General features: G+C 48.7%; 5 protein-coding genes across 5 annotated transcripts; all 5 read left to right on the top strand.

Annotated features, from left to right (window-relative positions):
* Positions 1-746: 746 nt before the first annotated feature.
* N7519_011632 (uncharacterized protein) lies at positions 747-1700 on the top strand (the record flags this gene model as incomplete). The annotated part of the gene is made up of 1 exon (XM_057298405.1): positions 747-1700. One exon carries the CDS (start codon positions 747-749, stop codon positions 1698-1700), a length of 954 nt encoding a protein of 317 aa, XP_057146287.1.
* A 981-nt stretch (positions 1701-2681) lies between these two features.
* Positions 2682-3887, top strand: N7519_011633 (alpha/beta hydrolase; the record flags this gene model as incomplete). The annotated part of the gene is made up of 1 exon (XM_057298406.1): positions 2682-3887. The coding sequence occupies one exon, from the start codon at positions 2682-2684 to the stop codon at positions 3885-3887; it is 1206 nt and encodes a 401-aa protein (XP_057146288.1).
* Positions 3888-4626: 739 nt separating this feature from the next.
* On the top strand, positions 4627-6182 carry N7519_011634 (uncharacterized protein; the record flags this gene model as incomplete). The annotated part of the gene is made up of 3 exons (XM_057298407.1): positions 4627-5031; positions 5116-5719; positions 5776-6182. The coding sequence occupies 3 exons, from the start codon at positions 4627-4629 to the stop codon at positions 6180-6182; spliced, it is 1416 nt and encodes a 471-aa protein (XP_057146289.1).
* A 502-nt stretch (positions 6183-6684) lies between these two features.
* N7519_011635 (uncharacterized protein) lies at positions 6685-7989 on the top strand (the record flags this gene model as incomplete). The annotated part of the gene is made up of 1 exon (XM_057298408.1): positions 6685-7989. One exon carries the CDS (start codon positions 6685-6687, stop codon positions 7987-7989), a length of 1305 nt encoding a protein of 434 aa, XP_057146290.1.
* A 2266-nt stretch (positions 7990-10255) lies between these two features.
* N7519_011636 (uncharacterized protein) lies at positions 10256-12267 on the top strand (the record flags this gene model as incomplete). The annotated part of the gene is made up of 2 exons (XM_057298409.1): positions 10256-11219; positions 11276-12267. The coding sequence occupies 2 exons, from the start codon at positions 10256-10258 to the stop codon at positions 12265-12267; spliced, it is 1956 nt and encodes a 651-aa protein (XP_057146291.1).
* Positions 12268-12721: the final 454 nt, after the last annotated feature.

The following is a 12721-nucleotide window of genomic DNA, read 5'->3' on the forward strand; positions in this document are numbered from 1 at the left end:
AGGTATGGTTGAACACCAGCATGGTCACCGTTGACGCATAGATCTCGACTGACTTCAAGCCTGAGGGTCCGAGAATGGTACGAATTAAACGCAAAGAACAGCGAGACCTCCTGTCTTATTGGAAACTTTCCTTTTGACATTATGACTTTTGATTAATGTCCAACTCCTGTGATTGCTCGATTACCTTGTCGACGTTTTTACTCTCTTTCCGCAATCATTTCTAGCGACATCGTGTCTTTGGTCAACAAAGACACCGATATTCGAGATGATTAGAAATCCTCATGAAAGGGACCAACGGGATAACGCCCGAAGCGTCAACAGAGTGGACAGGATCCTTGCAAAAATAAACCGCCCCAATATAGGGGCGGCTATCGGAGGGTTCTCATTAGTGCGTATGGCAAGTGAATCCACTATTTCCCCCTCGTACCCACTGAAATTACTAACTTACCAATTCAAAACCGCCGCTCACTTAAAAGACGTCTAAATCGGGATTGCGTCTGCAGGACCTGGGCATGAGACTTACCGTAGCCCGAGATATCTGTAACATGAACACGTCGACCACCCTAGCTTTAAAGCGATACCCAGCGCTTATCTATGTTGTTAGATATATCTATTGATGTCGTAGTATAGAAACTCAACAGCTGAATACATATTTTTCTTGCATTCAGCTTACCTTTCATATAGTTCCCTGGCTCAACTCGCATTGCCGGGAGAACGCGCCCGGTTCCAGTCCACCGAAAGCCTCAATGAGCAACCAATCATGTTCAAATTGCAGTCTCGGCCTGTCACCCGACAAGAAATTGGTCGGCTGGATCTGGGATAACCCCGGTCGTGGTACAATAAGTTTGATAACAACATGCCTGGCCACAATATTTCTGTGCACCTGGGTCGTGATTCATCCCCGAGTCTACAAGCGCGAATCTTACGCAAACCTCCATAAGGTCGCCCTTTTCTTCAAGACAGTATTTGCACCGGAGTTTATTGCAGTGGAAGGACTACAGGAATGGGCGCAGTGCCGCAGGATGCAAAGGGAATGTGCCGATTCCACAGCAGGCCAATTCAAGCTTGTACATGCCTTCTACATCAGCATGCTCGCATTGAGGTACCGAACACCGAATGGCGATCGTGTCATTTGGCCGAATCAATATACCTGGTTACTAAAGCAAGAACTTATTCGGTGGGAAGACCATCCAAATTGGGGCCTATCTCTCGATGACATCTGCGACAAGAGCAAATCAGATAATGCTGCAAAACTACTCGCTTTGATCCAAGTAACCTGGTTCTCAGCACAATGCATACTGCGTATCTCTTATCATCTGCCACTCTCGCAGTTGGAGTCGATGACCCTGGGCTATATCCCGTTTTTTATCGTGACATACTTCTTCTGGTGGAACAAGCCGAAAGATATTGGATCACCATCTCTTGTTGCACTTCCGGAAATGAGCATGGAGCAATTACACTTTTTCGAATCGATGGCTGTGAGTAATAAGTTCGACAACGAAGGGATGAAAGAGCAAACATCATACTGGAATATATGGTATCTTACCCCACGGGTGTTTGAGAAGATAGAAGAGGACAGACTCATACATGAGGCTCGAACCAAAGCTCTGAAGAGCCCAAATCGAAAGTCCAATTATCGAACAACCATGCGAAGTCTCAATCAACGAAAACGAGACCCGAGATATCGAAAAACAATATAAGTTCCGCAAGGATATCGTCGTATCCCATTGGGATCCCGACTTATATAGGTCAAAGATCTGGCCTTTGGCGTGTCTGCTCGGAATTTCCTTTGGCGCCCTTCATCTCGTATCTTGGAATACCATGTTCCCATCCATCGTTGAGTTGTGGCTCTGGCGTGTATCCGCATTTGTTTCAATTGTGTCAATGCTTATATTCATGCACTTTGAGAAGGTTGTCCTTCGGTGGGATGGCATCTTGACACTTTTCAGTCTCTCGTCCCCCGTGTTTTATCTTCTTAGTCGCATTGCGATGATAGGAGAGGTATTTGCAGTTCTAAGGGCAGCAGACCCGGCTATTTACGACACCTATGAGTACTCCGTCTACTGGTTGCCTTTTTTCTGAGAACCTCTGGATTACATGCGATCTCGATGACTACATGGACCGCATTGTTCTGATAGTTTAGGAAGACAGCCATACTTTGTACTGTGCTTCGGCCGGCGATATAGAATCAACACTGGGTTTTCTTTTTCGGGATTTTTCCTTTCCTTTCTTTAGAATTTGATTTGCAGCGGAGACACGTCATCTTAAGGAGAGATGTGCTCCGTAGGCGCTGAGTCCTCAGGCAGGGGGGTGTGGCAGGGTATGCGCATACCCCTGATATCCAATCAACTCACTACAATAGCCGCTACGTGAGGATCCACATGGCTGATTTCATTCCAGGGCGATGAGGCCGAACAGACAAGGCAAGCAGAATTAGGCATCTAGAAGCCATTGAATAGTACTCATCTTTATAGACACAGGAAGAAGGATATTATTTCGTAGATTGCAGATGACCTTCCGGCAAAAAGCGACATTTAGCGGGGGAAGTATGTAAACACCAGACAGGTTAGCCTGCCCCACTCTGTTAGTGTGCTGCACCAGGTCGACCGTCAGCGTTCAAGATTCTCCTCTTATTTCCTTTGTTTCTGTGCGATATTCTCGTTTCATTGTTTTAATCCATCATGACAGCTAGTGAGGTAGCTGGTTCTTTCTTTAAGTATGCGTCAATACCAGTCGCTGTTGGGGTTGGGTTATACGCGATCCTTCTAGGGTTACTCACCACGTCAACCTTCCAATCCCATGTGGTTTATCTGCACGCCATTCAGATGACATGGTTCAAAGACCTCAATGTCCCCGAAACCTTTGGATTCCTGAGGAACCAGGTCACTCCGTTCTCCATCAGAACGACGGACGGTGAACAGCTGTACGCTTGGCATATTCTTCCCGTGGAATTATATCGCAAGCATCAGATATCTCTCATTGAAGAGCCCGTGGGCTTTGTATCCGATATAAAATCTCGATTGGGATTTCAGTTACTACGGGAGGACCCTGAGGCTCGTTTGATTCTTCACATGCACGGCGCTGGGGGAACCGTTGCCTCAGGTTACCGGGTCCCAAATTATCGCGCGCTGTCAGCGGGTAATCCTGGAAAAATCCACGTTCTTACATTTGATTACCGAGGGTTTGGAAAGAGTACTGGGTCACCATCTGAAACCGGGCTTATCATTGATGCCCTCGCCGTGGTGGATTGGGCAATGAATGTTGCAGGCATTCCTCCGTCTCGAATTTTGATATTTGGTCAATCGATGGGCACAGCTGTGAGCATCGCTGTGTCCAAACATCTTGCTGTACAGAATCCACCAATCGTATTCGCTGGCACCGTGCTGGTTGCGCCATTTGTGGATGTCGCGACATTAGTCTCAACTTATCGAGTCGCGGGCACCATACCAATCTTGTCGCCAGTTGCAAGGTTCCCTCCTCTCTTCAAATATCTTCAGCGATTTATTCGAGACAAATGGCTGAGCAAAGATTGTATCGCGCAATATATCCGGGCTAACGAGCTGAACGGGGAGGAATACCGGATAACGATTATCCACGCTGAGGATGACTTTGACATTCCATGGCACCATTCTCAACTTGTGTTTTGGCATGCGGTTAATGCATCAATGCCAGCTGGGATCAGTTATGACGACCTTGAGCAAAAGAAGCTCGACTCGAAAGCAGATCTGGGGGCTGCCGGGTCAATGATGGAATGGAGAACAGATAACGGGGTTATTCGCGAAGAGATCTTGAAAACCGGATTGCACGATGTGATCATGGGGTACCCAGTAGTCACAATGGCGGTGATGCGATTTTTTGAGGCGGCAGACCCATCATTCACGTCCTGAGTTTAAGTGTCGGAATCTGTATGCTGTCATACAGACATCGATTTTCTCTTTTTTTCAAAAGAAAAAAAGAAAAGGAAAAAAAAGAAAAAGTGGGCATGATGTACAGGATAAATAGCGTTTATATGCTTTTATTTACTCTAGAATGGAAAACAGATTTGCACAAGCGAATGAATACTAGTCACCTAGGTAACAACATCCCTCTCAGTAAACGAGATATACACCCGTGGGCAAAATGAAGTACTTGAGTAACTTAGATCTACAGGTAAAATAGAAAGTGTTAACCAATGAATGAAGATGGAGCTCTACGGAGCTTTCTGTTATAATTCAAAAGCTGTTCGGGATATTAGAAGCCAAGTCCATAGATGGGACATGTGTGGCGGTGCTGTGGCGGTGCTACCGAACCAGTGGCACATGCGGGGTTGCTAAGCCACCGGTGATATCATCACGAGGAACAGGCTCGAGTCCACATTTTAGCGAAACAAAAGCTTGGTGTGGGCATCCAACTTGGCTAGCTGTTTGGTTAGCTGCGACATCTTCCGATCATCGAATCATTTTATCTGACATATCATCTAGCGCTTGGGAAAGCTGATCTATCACTAAAGTCTATAGCGCGCGCCTCCCCTTACCTTCAGCACGCGCCCGTGTTGTTTCGCCCTACTTTTTTCCCTATCGTCTACTTCCCACCAAGGATCAGGAGATAAAACACATATTGCTGCTCAGTACCTTGAATTTATCCATTATGGCTATGCAATATCTCAACCAAATCAAAAACCTACGGCGTTCGTCGCAAATGACCAGCGCGCCCAAGCCCGTCCTGACGCCGGAAGATGAAGCCTACCTACGCGAAGTCACTGGCCAGTCGGAATCTGCGCCCATTCCAACCCGCCAGAATGAGCAAACCCCAACAGAAAGCCCTGCGGGGACGTCTCTGCAACCTGTGATGAGCGTACAAGCCGAAAACATCCCTCTACCTACATCGCCTGTGGAGGACTTGGCAAAGGAGCTTGGCGAGGAGGGTAGACAAGAACGGAAGAGCTCTCAGCCAACATTGACAAGATCAGAGACTCCGAAGTCGGAAGTCTCAAAGCCTCCACAGAAGAAGAAACGGTGGAGTGCCATGTTTTGGAAGAAGAACACAGAGAAGGTCGGTCATCTATTTGATTGTGTTCATTTTCGGGTCCTTGCATCTGGCTTCAGTATGTACTAACATACGGATCTCTGCAAATAGGATAAAGACGCCCATGATGCGAACAAATCGCAGACCGAAACCGCGACTCCTCCCACCACATCGGATACGCCAACAAACGGGAAAGACGCAGATAAAGATGCTGATGATGTGACGGATATTCTGGAGCGATTGAATCTGGCAGCGGATAACAACCGTGTATTTTCGATCAGTGAGGAGACACAAGAGCTCTTACGCAAGTTCAAGCTCATTTTCAAGGATCTGATCAACGGAGTACCGACTGCCTATCATGACTTGGAGATGCTGCTGACCAACGGAAATCGGCAACTACAAGAAACCTATACGAAGCTGCCTGGCCCCATGCAAAAGTTGATCGAGAAACTTCCCGAACGTTGGACCGAAACCCTGGCTCCAGAGATGCTGGCGGTTGCTGCCGAGCGCGCCGGCAAGAGTGGTGTCAACATGGAGAATGTGGGCAAGGCCGCTGCAGCTGCAGAGAAAATGGGAGTCAACATGCCAAGTCTAAAGGAACTTGTGTCGAAGCCAGCTGCTCTCGTAGGAATGCTGCGCTCTATCATGACATTCCTGAAAGCTCGATTCCCTGCTGTTATGGGCATGAATGTGCTCTGGTCTTTGGCATTGTTCAGTAAGTGAAGCATCCCGTCCAGTGGATGAATATCTGCTGACTATCGGTTTCTCCAGTCCTCCTCTTTGTGTTGTGGTACTGCCACAAACGCGGACGCGAAGTCCGTTTGGAGAATGAGCGTCTGGTGACGGAAGAAGAGATCGCCAAGCTCAACCAAGATACCTCTGAGGGTCTAATTCGGCCTACTGAGACTTTAACGACGACTGCACCACCGGGTGCTTCGTCTGATGAAATACGTGAAGGTGTGAGGAAGGTAGAGGAGGCCCGCGTCGCCCTGTCGAGTCTGCTGTCCCCGCCGAAGCGGAGAGCGAGGGCCAACAAAGTACCCGGCCAGCGGCAGTTCCTACCCGGTCGAAATCACGTTTGTCTATGTTTGGTCGGACAAAGACTGAGCCTATGCCTAGTAATGTCGCTCCTTATCCTGGCACTTGATGTCCCCTATTTTCAGTTTTGTCCACCTTAATCTTGTTTTATGGACAGAACCATGGTTGTTGATCCGACCAACCAAGGAACCTTGGATTTGATTGGGCGACCCAGAATGGAGGGGTTGCTAAATGAAACCTCGTGCAACGGAGATTATGTCCATGAATCTAAAGAACTTGAAATTATATTATTTTTCATCTAATTAATGTCATTTGGCCTTATGCGGTACAACTCGGGTTACATGTAGTTAACCGCTTTCCTTTTGATAGTTGCTCTTGGCAGACTCCACTTGTTTCCTCTTCTGTCAGATATCCCGGTTCACTTGCTTCTTAGTGCTCACTGTGCCGGCGATAACATAATAGCCATATTCTCTCAATATCGACTATATACTGTAGTCGTGGTTGGGCCTTCTATCAAGTGCTACAGACAATTGTCGCCCCCACCTCGTGATTCCTAGCGCCCCTCGGAAGACACGACAACCTCCTCAACCTGAATGAAACAACCATCTCTTTGCTTTCGCAAGAAACCTTACTAGCCACGTCATGGTCATGTTTCTCGACCTCCCAGAGGAGACTCTTTGCCTCATTGCGGAAGATCTGCATCACCAAGGTGATCGATATTCCCTGGTTCTGTCCTGTCGTCGACTGTACACAGTTCTGCTACCAACTCTCTACTCTCAGGTTATTCTTGGTGACGTTAGCAATCATACAATTGGACAAGTCAGTCGATTCTTCAATGCAATCGCGCGACGGCCGCAGTTGGCGAACGCGGTGCGATCTTTACGCTTGGAGAGTTGGGACACTGAAGATGACGCTGGGGATATCGACTGTGAATTTGAATATGATGCGGAACTTATTGGCGGACTTGTTGCTGGTACTTGTTGGTCCACGCAACCGTACGGTCAACTGTGGCGCGGAAACACTGATGCTTGGCTGGCTTTGCTCATCCCCCAGCTAAAAGGCTTAAGACGAATCAGCATATGCTACCCGTATGGGTCAGAATATGTTCAACGAATGTTCGTGAAGGCTGCCAAAGAGGATGTCACGGCTTTTCCTCGCCTCGTCGAGGCATTCGCCGAATGGTACGACACGGAAGATTCAATCCCTGCGAGCTGCATGGAACCGTTCTTCAAATTCCCGGCGGTGCGCAGGATTGGAGGATCCTCTATCGTTGACTCCGGCCGTGAAGAAGGACAACCCCGCATTACACCCTTCTCGGGAGTCACAGATATTGATCTCGAGATGACAAACACGGAGTGTGGATTCGGTGTCTGGATTGAATCTTGCAAGGCTCTCAAGACTTTCCGGTTAAATATTGGCGGAGAAATGATCTCAGATGGGCCCGATCTTCTAACGGATCCCCTTCGGGAATCTATATCCCTCCACAAAGCATCACTAGAGGCCTTTTGGCTCTGTGGTGAATCATATCAGGAAGATGAAATCGGATGGATGGGATCGTTTGCCGATTTTAATGTGATGAAATATCTACATATTTCTATATCAATGCTTGCCAGGCTTGACGACAACCTGGAGCCGACGAGAGATCTCGTGACACTTTTGCCGCCGTCCCTTGAGACTTTGTATCTGTGTCACTGCCACAACGAGCTGCTTGAATGGTCGGTCGATCAAATCGAACAATTGATAGAGTCAAAAGCCCTGCCACGCCTCACTTCATTGGGGCTTGAGGGTTACGGACCTTCAGAGGTCCATGAGAGTTCCTTGGAGACTATGCGCAAGCTGGAGGAGTTGGACAAAAAATGTGCGGAAGCTGGCGTATTCTTTGCTGCTTCTATTGGAAGTCACAGAGTGGTCCCGAACCATTTTGTATCACTTTGGCCTTGTTCCTAATTTAATGGTTGCTGAACGGGCGCGGACTGGCGTTGTCAGTGATGGTGACGTGGGGGTTGGTCAGCGTAGCATATATTCTAGCAGATCACTTCAGTTTCTTATTGAGAATGGTATTCTATGCCCAACCGTATGGCTTTACCATGTTGTTGCATGTTATGGAGCAAAAAAAGTGAAATGAAATATTTATTGAGGATAAGAATTTTAGATCTATGGAGCAAGTTATGAGATCGTGGTCCCTACACTTGATCTCTTCCGTACATGGGTGTTGTCAAGTCCATTTTGACATGTCGAATTACTCAAGTATCCAGGGTCATTACCCAGATACCATTGGGCATTAATCTACACCGACTGTATTGGAATCCGCTCGGGCGAGTGTCGACACCGGTATGTATCATGTATATTGTCCTACAACATATATGGGGAGGGTGAAGAAGTGGGGGATGCAAGTTAGAAGACTATCGAAGTGGCCAGGTGGAGGATTGACATCCGAACGGCGAACGATTTGCCTCAACTGAAAAGATGCTACGGAATAGTGATGGGGATATTGTTTCCCTGAAGAGAGTCTGATTGGTGTTGGGGGGGAGTAGAAATTTTTCCATCGCAGCCACTGCGGGGCAGAGAGATGATCTTGCATGCTTCGGAAAAGGTAGAAGGGGCAAGAATGTATTCAAAAAGAGAGAGAATCGGAAAGATCTTCCGTTCTACCTTTACCCCTCAAGATTCTTGATCCGCAATGTTATACATCGTAGAACATAATATTGCAGGTGTAAAAAGCTATACAAGCTAGAGTTGCTCCCTCACCGATCGAAAAAGATAAGAGAGCAATGGCTCTATCTCATGCATGTTAGACGCGCCCAGCCTCAGCCATGTTGTCCATTTTACCGCCTCTGATCTTTTTTAGGCCATTTAGGCAGGGCGAAATTAAAAAAAGACCTGCAGGTTCCCGGCTTGGGAAAAGGACAAAATTGCCAAGCCCCTCGGAATAGAGTAGAGCACTTTGCCACTCGTAAAGTAAAAGGTGGCCGGATCTATGGCTCGAACCAATTAGCCAATAGCCTTGGTGAAAATTTGGGTCATTGTGAAGTCCAAACAATATGATTCATCTCAGGATGTGTCATCGATGAAAAAATCTCCCGTAGGATGAATCATCATGCATGCACTGGGCATGCCGCACGGGTCAGCCCCTGCACCGTGTATATTCTAGTTTGACATGCACCTAGGCAGTGATCTGATGTTCGATATGGCATGTCAACAAAGTGGAAACGTGAGTCGACCTCGAAACCTGTCTCTTGCAGGTTTGAATTTGCCGGGAGAATTGCGCCGAGGATCTTTAATGACGTTTATGTTTTCTAAGTTTGTTTTTGTTCGGACTCGACTCGGGTTATATCCCTTCGAAGGCCAAATAGCATTGAATCGAAGAGATGCCCGTTACTGCACAACATCAGTAATAATAGAACCCAATACCCAATATAATCTCAATATACCCAATTTTAAGTAAATGCCTAGGTGGATATCAGATTCATGACTTTCCTGTTGCGACTTTCGGCGATCGCTGATTGGCGCGAAAGAGTCGGTGAGCGGCGCCAACGAATGGGCGGTCGTGTTCTGCAGCCAATCACGGGTGTCCCCCACTTGGGGGGGAAAAAAACGACCCGTCCTCCTCTTCTTCTTTCCTCTCCCATAGCACTCTCAACTGATCTACTTCGGATTTTCCTGGACTTATTGAAACCTCTTCTCAAAATACTCACTACATATCCACTACATATCGTCAAGAATTCAGCCAAATGGCCTTCGTTGAGCTGTAAATGCCTCGCTGGGGAGCCTGTCCCTGCCGGCTCCCCAGTCCTGCAGCTCCGATCTTCAATTCTACTTGACGATATTTGATTCTCTTTCGACGCCTTGTGAGAAGGCGTTGGAATTGCCCCCTAGCAAACTCCCAGAAGGAGCATCATAGCGTCCGCAACGGACTGCGGGTGCTTTCGTGGCTACGAAAAGAAAAAAATTGGGACTCCTCCCCTCCACTCCATTTCTCAAATCTCCTCCACTCCGTCCCACCTCCTTTCGACTTCTTATCCCTTAACGGACTACTCTTTTGGACCAAACTACAACCGTCCTCTCACCCAAGGAAGATCTACCCCTCTTCCTTCATCCCATAACCGGATCCCCCTGGAACGGACCGGACCATTTGAACAACAAAAAGCCAAGGACCAAATAAGTCCTTTTACGACAAAACAACCCCTATTCACCCATACGTCTCTATTACAAGATGCCTCAGAGTTCATACTCTTCCAAGCGGGCTCCTAAGAGCACCGCCAAAAACGCTCACCCCCGCCCCTCAACCCCCGAGGCCAACATCATGCGAAACCTGGATATGTCACTGAAGGGCAATCAGTCTCGAAAGTCAGCCAATGTCCAGTCATCAGATAGGAAAAGGAGAGCTTCATCATCATCGGTCTCAAGTGTTTCTTCAGTCTCGTCCCTCGGGGATCTGAGCGACGAGGCAGATGATTCAGAAGAAGATGCGGACGACGAGCAAGAACCAGCAGTTCGGGCCCCGTCTTATGGTCGTCGCCGAGACAGTAAGGCGGGGCGCCAACTCGCAGTCAACAAGAGAAGACGTGTCTTGGACGACGACAGCAGCGACAGCAGTGATGGCAATGACGCCAATGACTCGGATGATAGCTCAGATGATGTGTATGCCGGTGTAGACTATATCACAGACGCCGAAGATGAAGACCAAGACGTCGAGAAGATGGAAGAAATGATAATTGTGGAGTCTGAGAAAACCCACCGGCCTTTGCCCAGCGCTGGGTTTGCCGATGACGAGGATCAGTGGGCTATCAACTCCTTTGACGATCACATGTTCCTACCGGCTGCGTCCTTCTTTGATGAAGAGCACCTTTACAGTGCCATGGACACCTTTGGAGAACCTCAGGTGACTAGTGAAGCCGCTGAAACGCCAGTCGCTCGGCGAGTTCATTTTGAGGAGCGATCCGATTCGTCCTCTGATAGTGATTCACACAGTGACGACGACATCCCGGGTGACTTCCTGCAACAAGACAGTTTGGACCCACAGTTGCGTCGTATGATTGAAAACGACAACGAAAACTACCAAAGAAGTACTCGCCGGCAATCCGAAGAGATGTTCGGTGACGCCGACTACGGCCATGGAAGCATTTACCATGTCGAGTCCGATGGATCCTCCGAGGGTAGTTTGAGCGGTTACGAGAGTATGATAATTGGTCATTTGGATTTGAAATTTGGTTGTGCTAACCCCTTTGAAAAGGCGATGACGGTGACACCACAGACGAAGATCTCCCCCCACCAGCAACCATCACCCACCCTCGCTCCCTTCTCCGCCGGGACTCCTCCGACTCTTTGGCCCCTGTGGACGAGAAGAGTGATTGTGTCCCCCGCCGCCGCGGGCCTATCATGGGAACCTTCGTAGCAGACCCCCACAAGCCAGTAGCCTTGGTCGACTGCACTGGCAAGCATCTCGTCATTATTCCCGCGTATGCCTCTTCTCGCCACGACTGGTTGGACTCTGCGGCCAACAGTATGCCTGGAACTGCCAACACTAGCCCTCGCCAGACTACACTTCACTTGGTCGACGAGAGCGACACCGATGCACTCGCCTCGCCCAATCAGATGGATTTCAGCCCAATGCTGGCTTCGAGTGCCAACCTCATGATGACCGCTCTCGGCAACGATCTCACCCCGGGAGGCCAGGTCATGGGTCCCCCTGAGGCATTCTACCCCTCTCAGGACTTCACGATCGACAGCTCCTTCGAAGAAGACGAAGAAGATGACCCAGAATCTGCTCTCAACGTCGATGACTTCATCGACTTTGGCAATGGATCCTCTGATGAAGATGAGGACCTGGATAAGCAGTTCGACGATGACGCCCTGGTCTCCCCGATGGCCACTCCCTTTGGCAAGTCCCTGGGCACACCTACCCCCACACGCAAGTCTGAGTTGCAGCCAGCCAACAGCGAAGAGCGCTTCCTCAATCACCTGGACAAGGGTATTGTCACCGCTTTCCGTCGCAACCATAACCGCTACCAGGCGCTCCTCCGCCTCCCTCAGCACCGGGAGTTTATGCCCGCCAACTCCCCCGCGCGTCCTGCCAGTGTCTTCCGGCACGCCAAGAACAACGACCAGCGGACTCCCACCCGCAAGCGCAAATCGAACAACGTTGCAGGTGGCGAGGCTGTGCGACGCAAGCTGATGGATGCCCAGCAACGTCGCTCTCAGCTTCCCATCCCAGCACCTCTCTGAGGTCTCATGATTGCACGACCTTTGGATTTCCACCAAGATCATATGATAACCACGGCCACAATTTATTCTATCTGTTTCTAGTCGCTGGTAGACTCAACTATTAGGGTCTTGTGTCTTTGACCCCCCGACTTTGCGTTGAGCATACCGTCTCTTCGCTCTGGTCGTATTGCATCGTGCCACTAAACTATCGTAAATATCAATCTATCCTTCTACTGGTTGGGTTAGATTTACCATGCATGTTGGCTTGCGAAAGATCGATGGTTCCCAGAACCTAAAAAGCGATCCGTTTTGATATTTGATTATCGTACTCGTCCTTCATTTCCTTTTTCATTTCATTACCATGTCATATCTATCGACTGGCCATTTTCTCCCTCGCCTGTCGCGGGGATGGTGATACCATTGGATTTGTGGAGTTGAAAAAATTGCGGGTTTGCGTTCTAACGAGTGATGGCTG

The sequence above is a fragment of the Penicillium mononematosum genome (genome assembly GCF_028829835.1).
Source record: "Penicillium mononematosum strain IBT 11891 chromosome Unknown utg000005l:1.0-9366267.0:1.0-9372171.0, whole genome shotgun sequence".
NCBI lineage: Eukaryota > Fungi > Ascomycota > Eurotiomycetes > Eurotiales > Aspergillaceae > Penicillium > Penicillium mononematosum.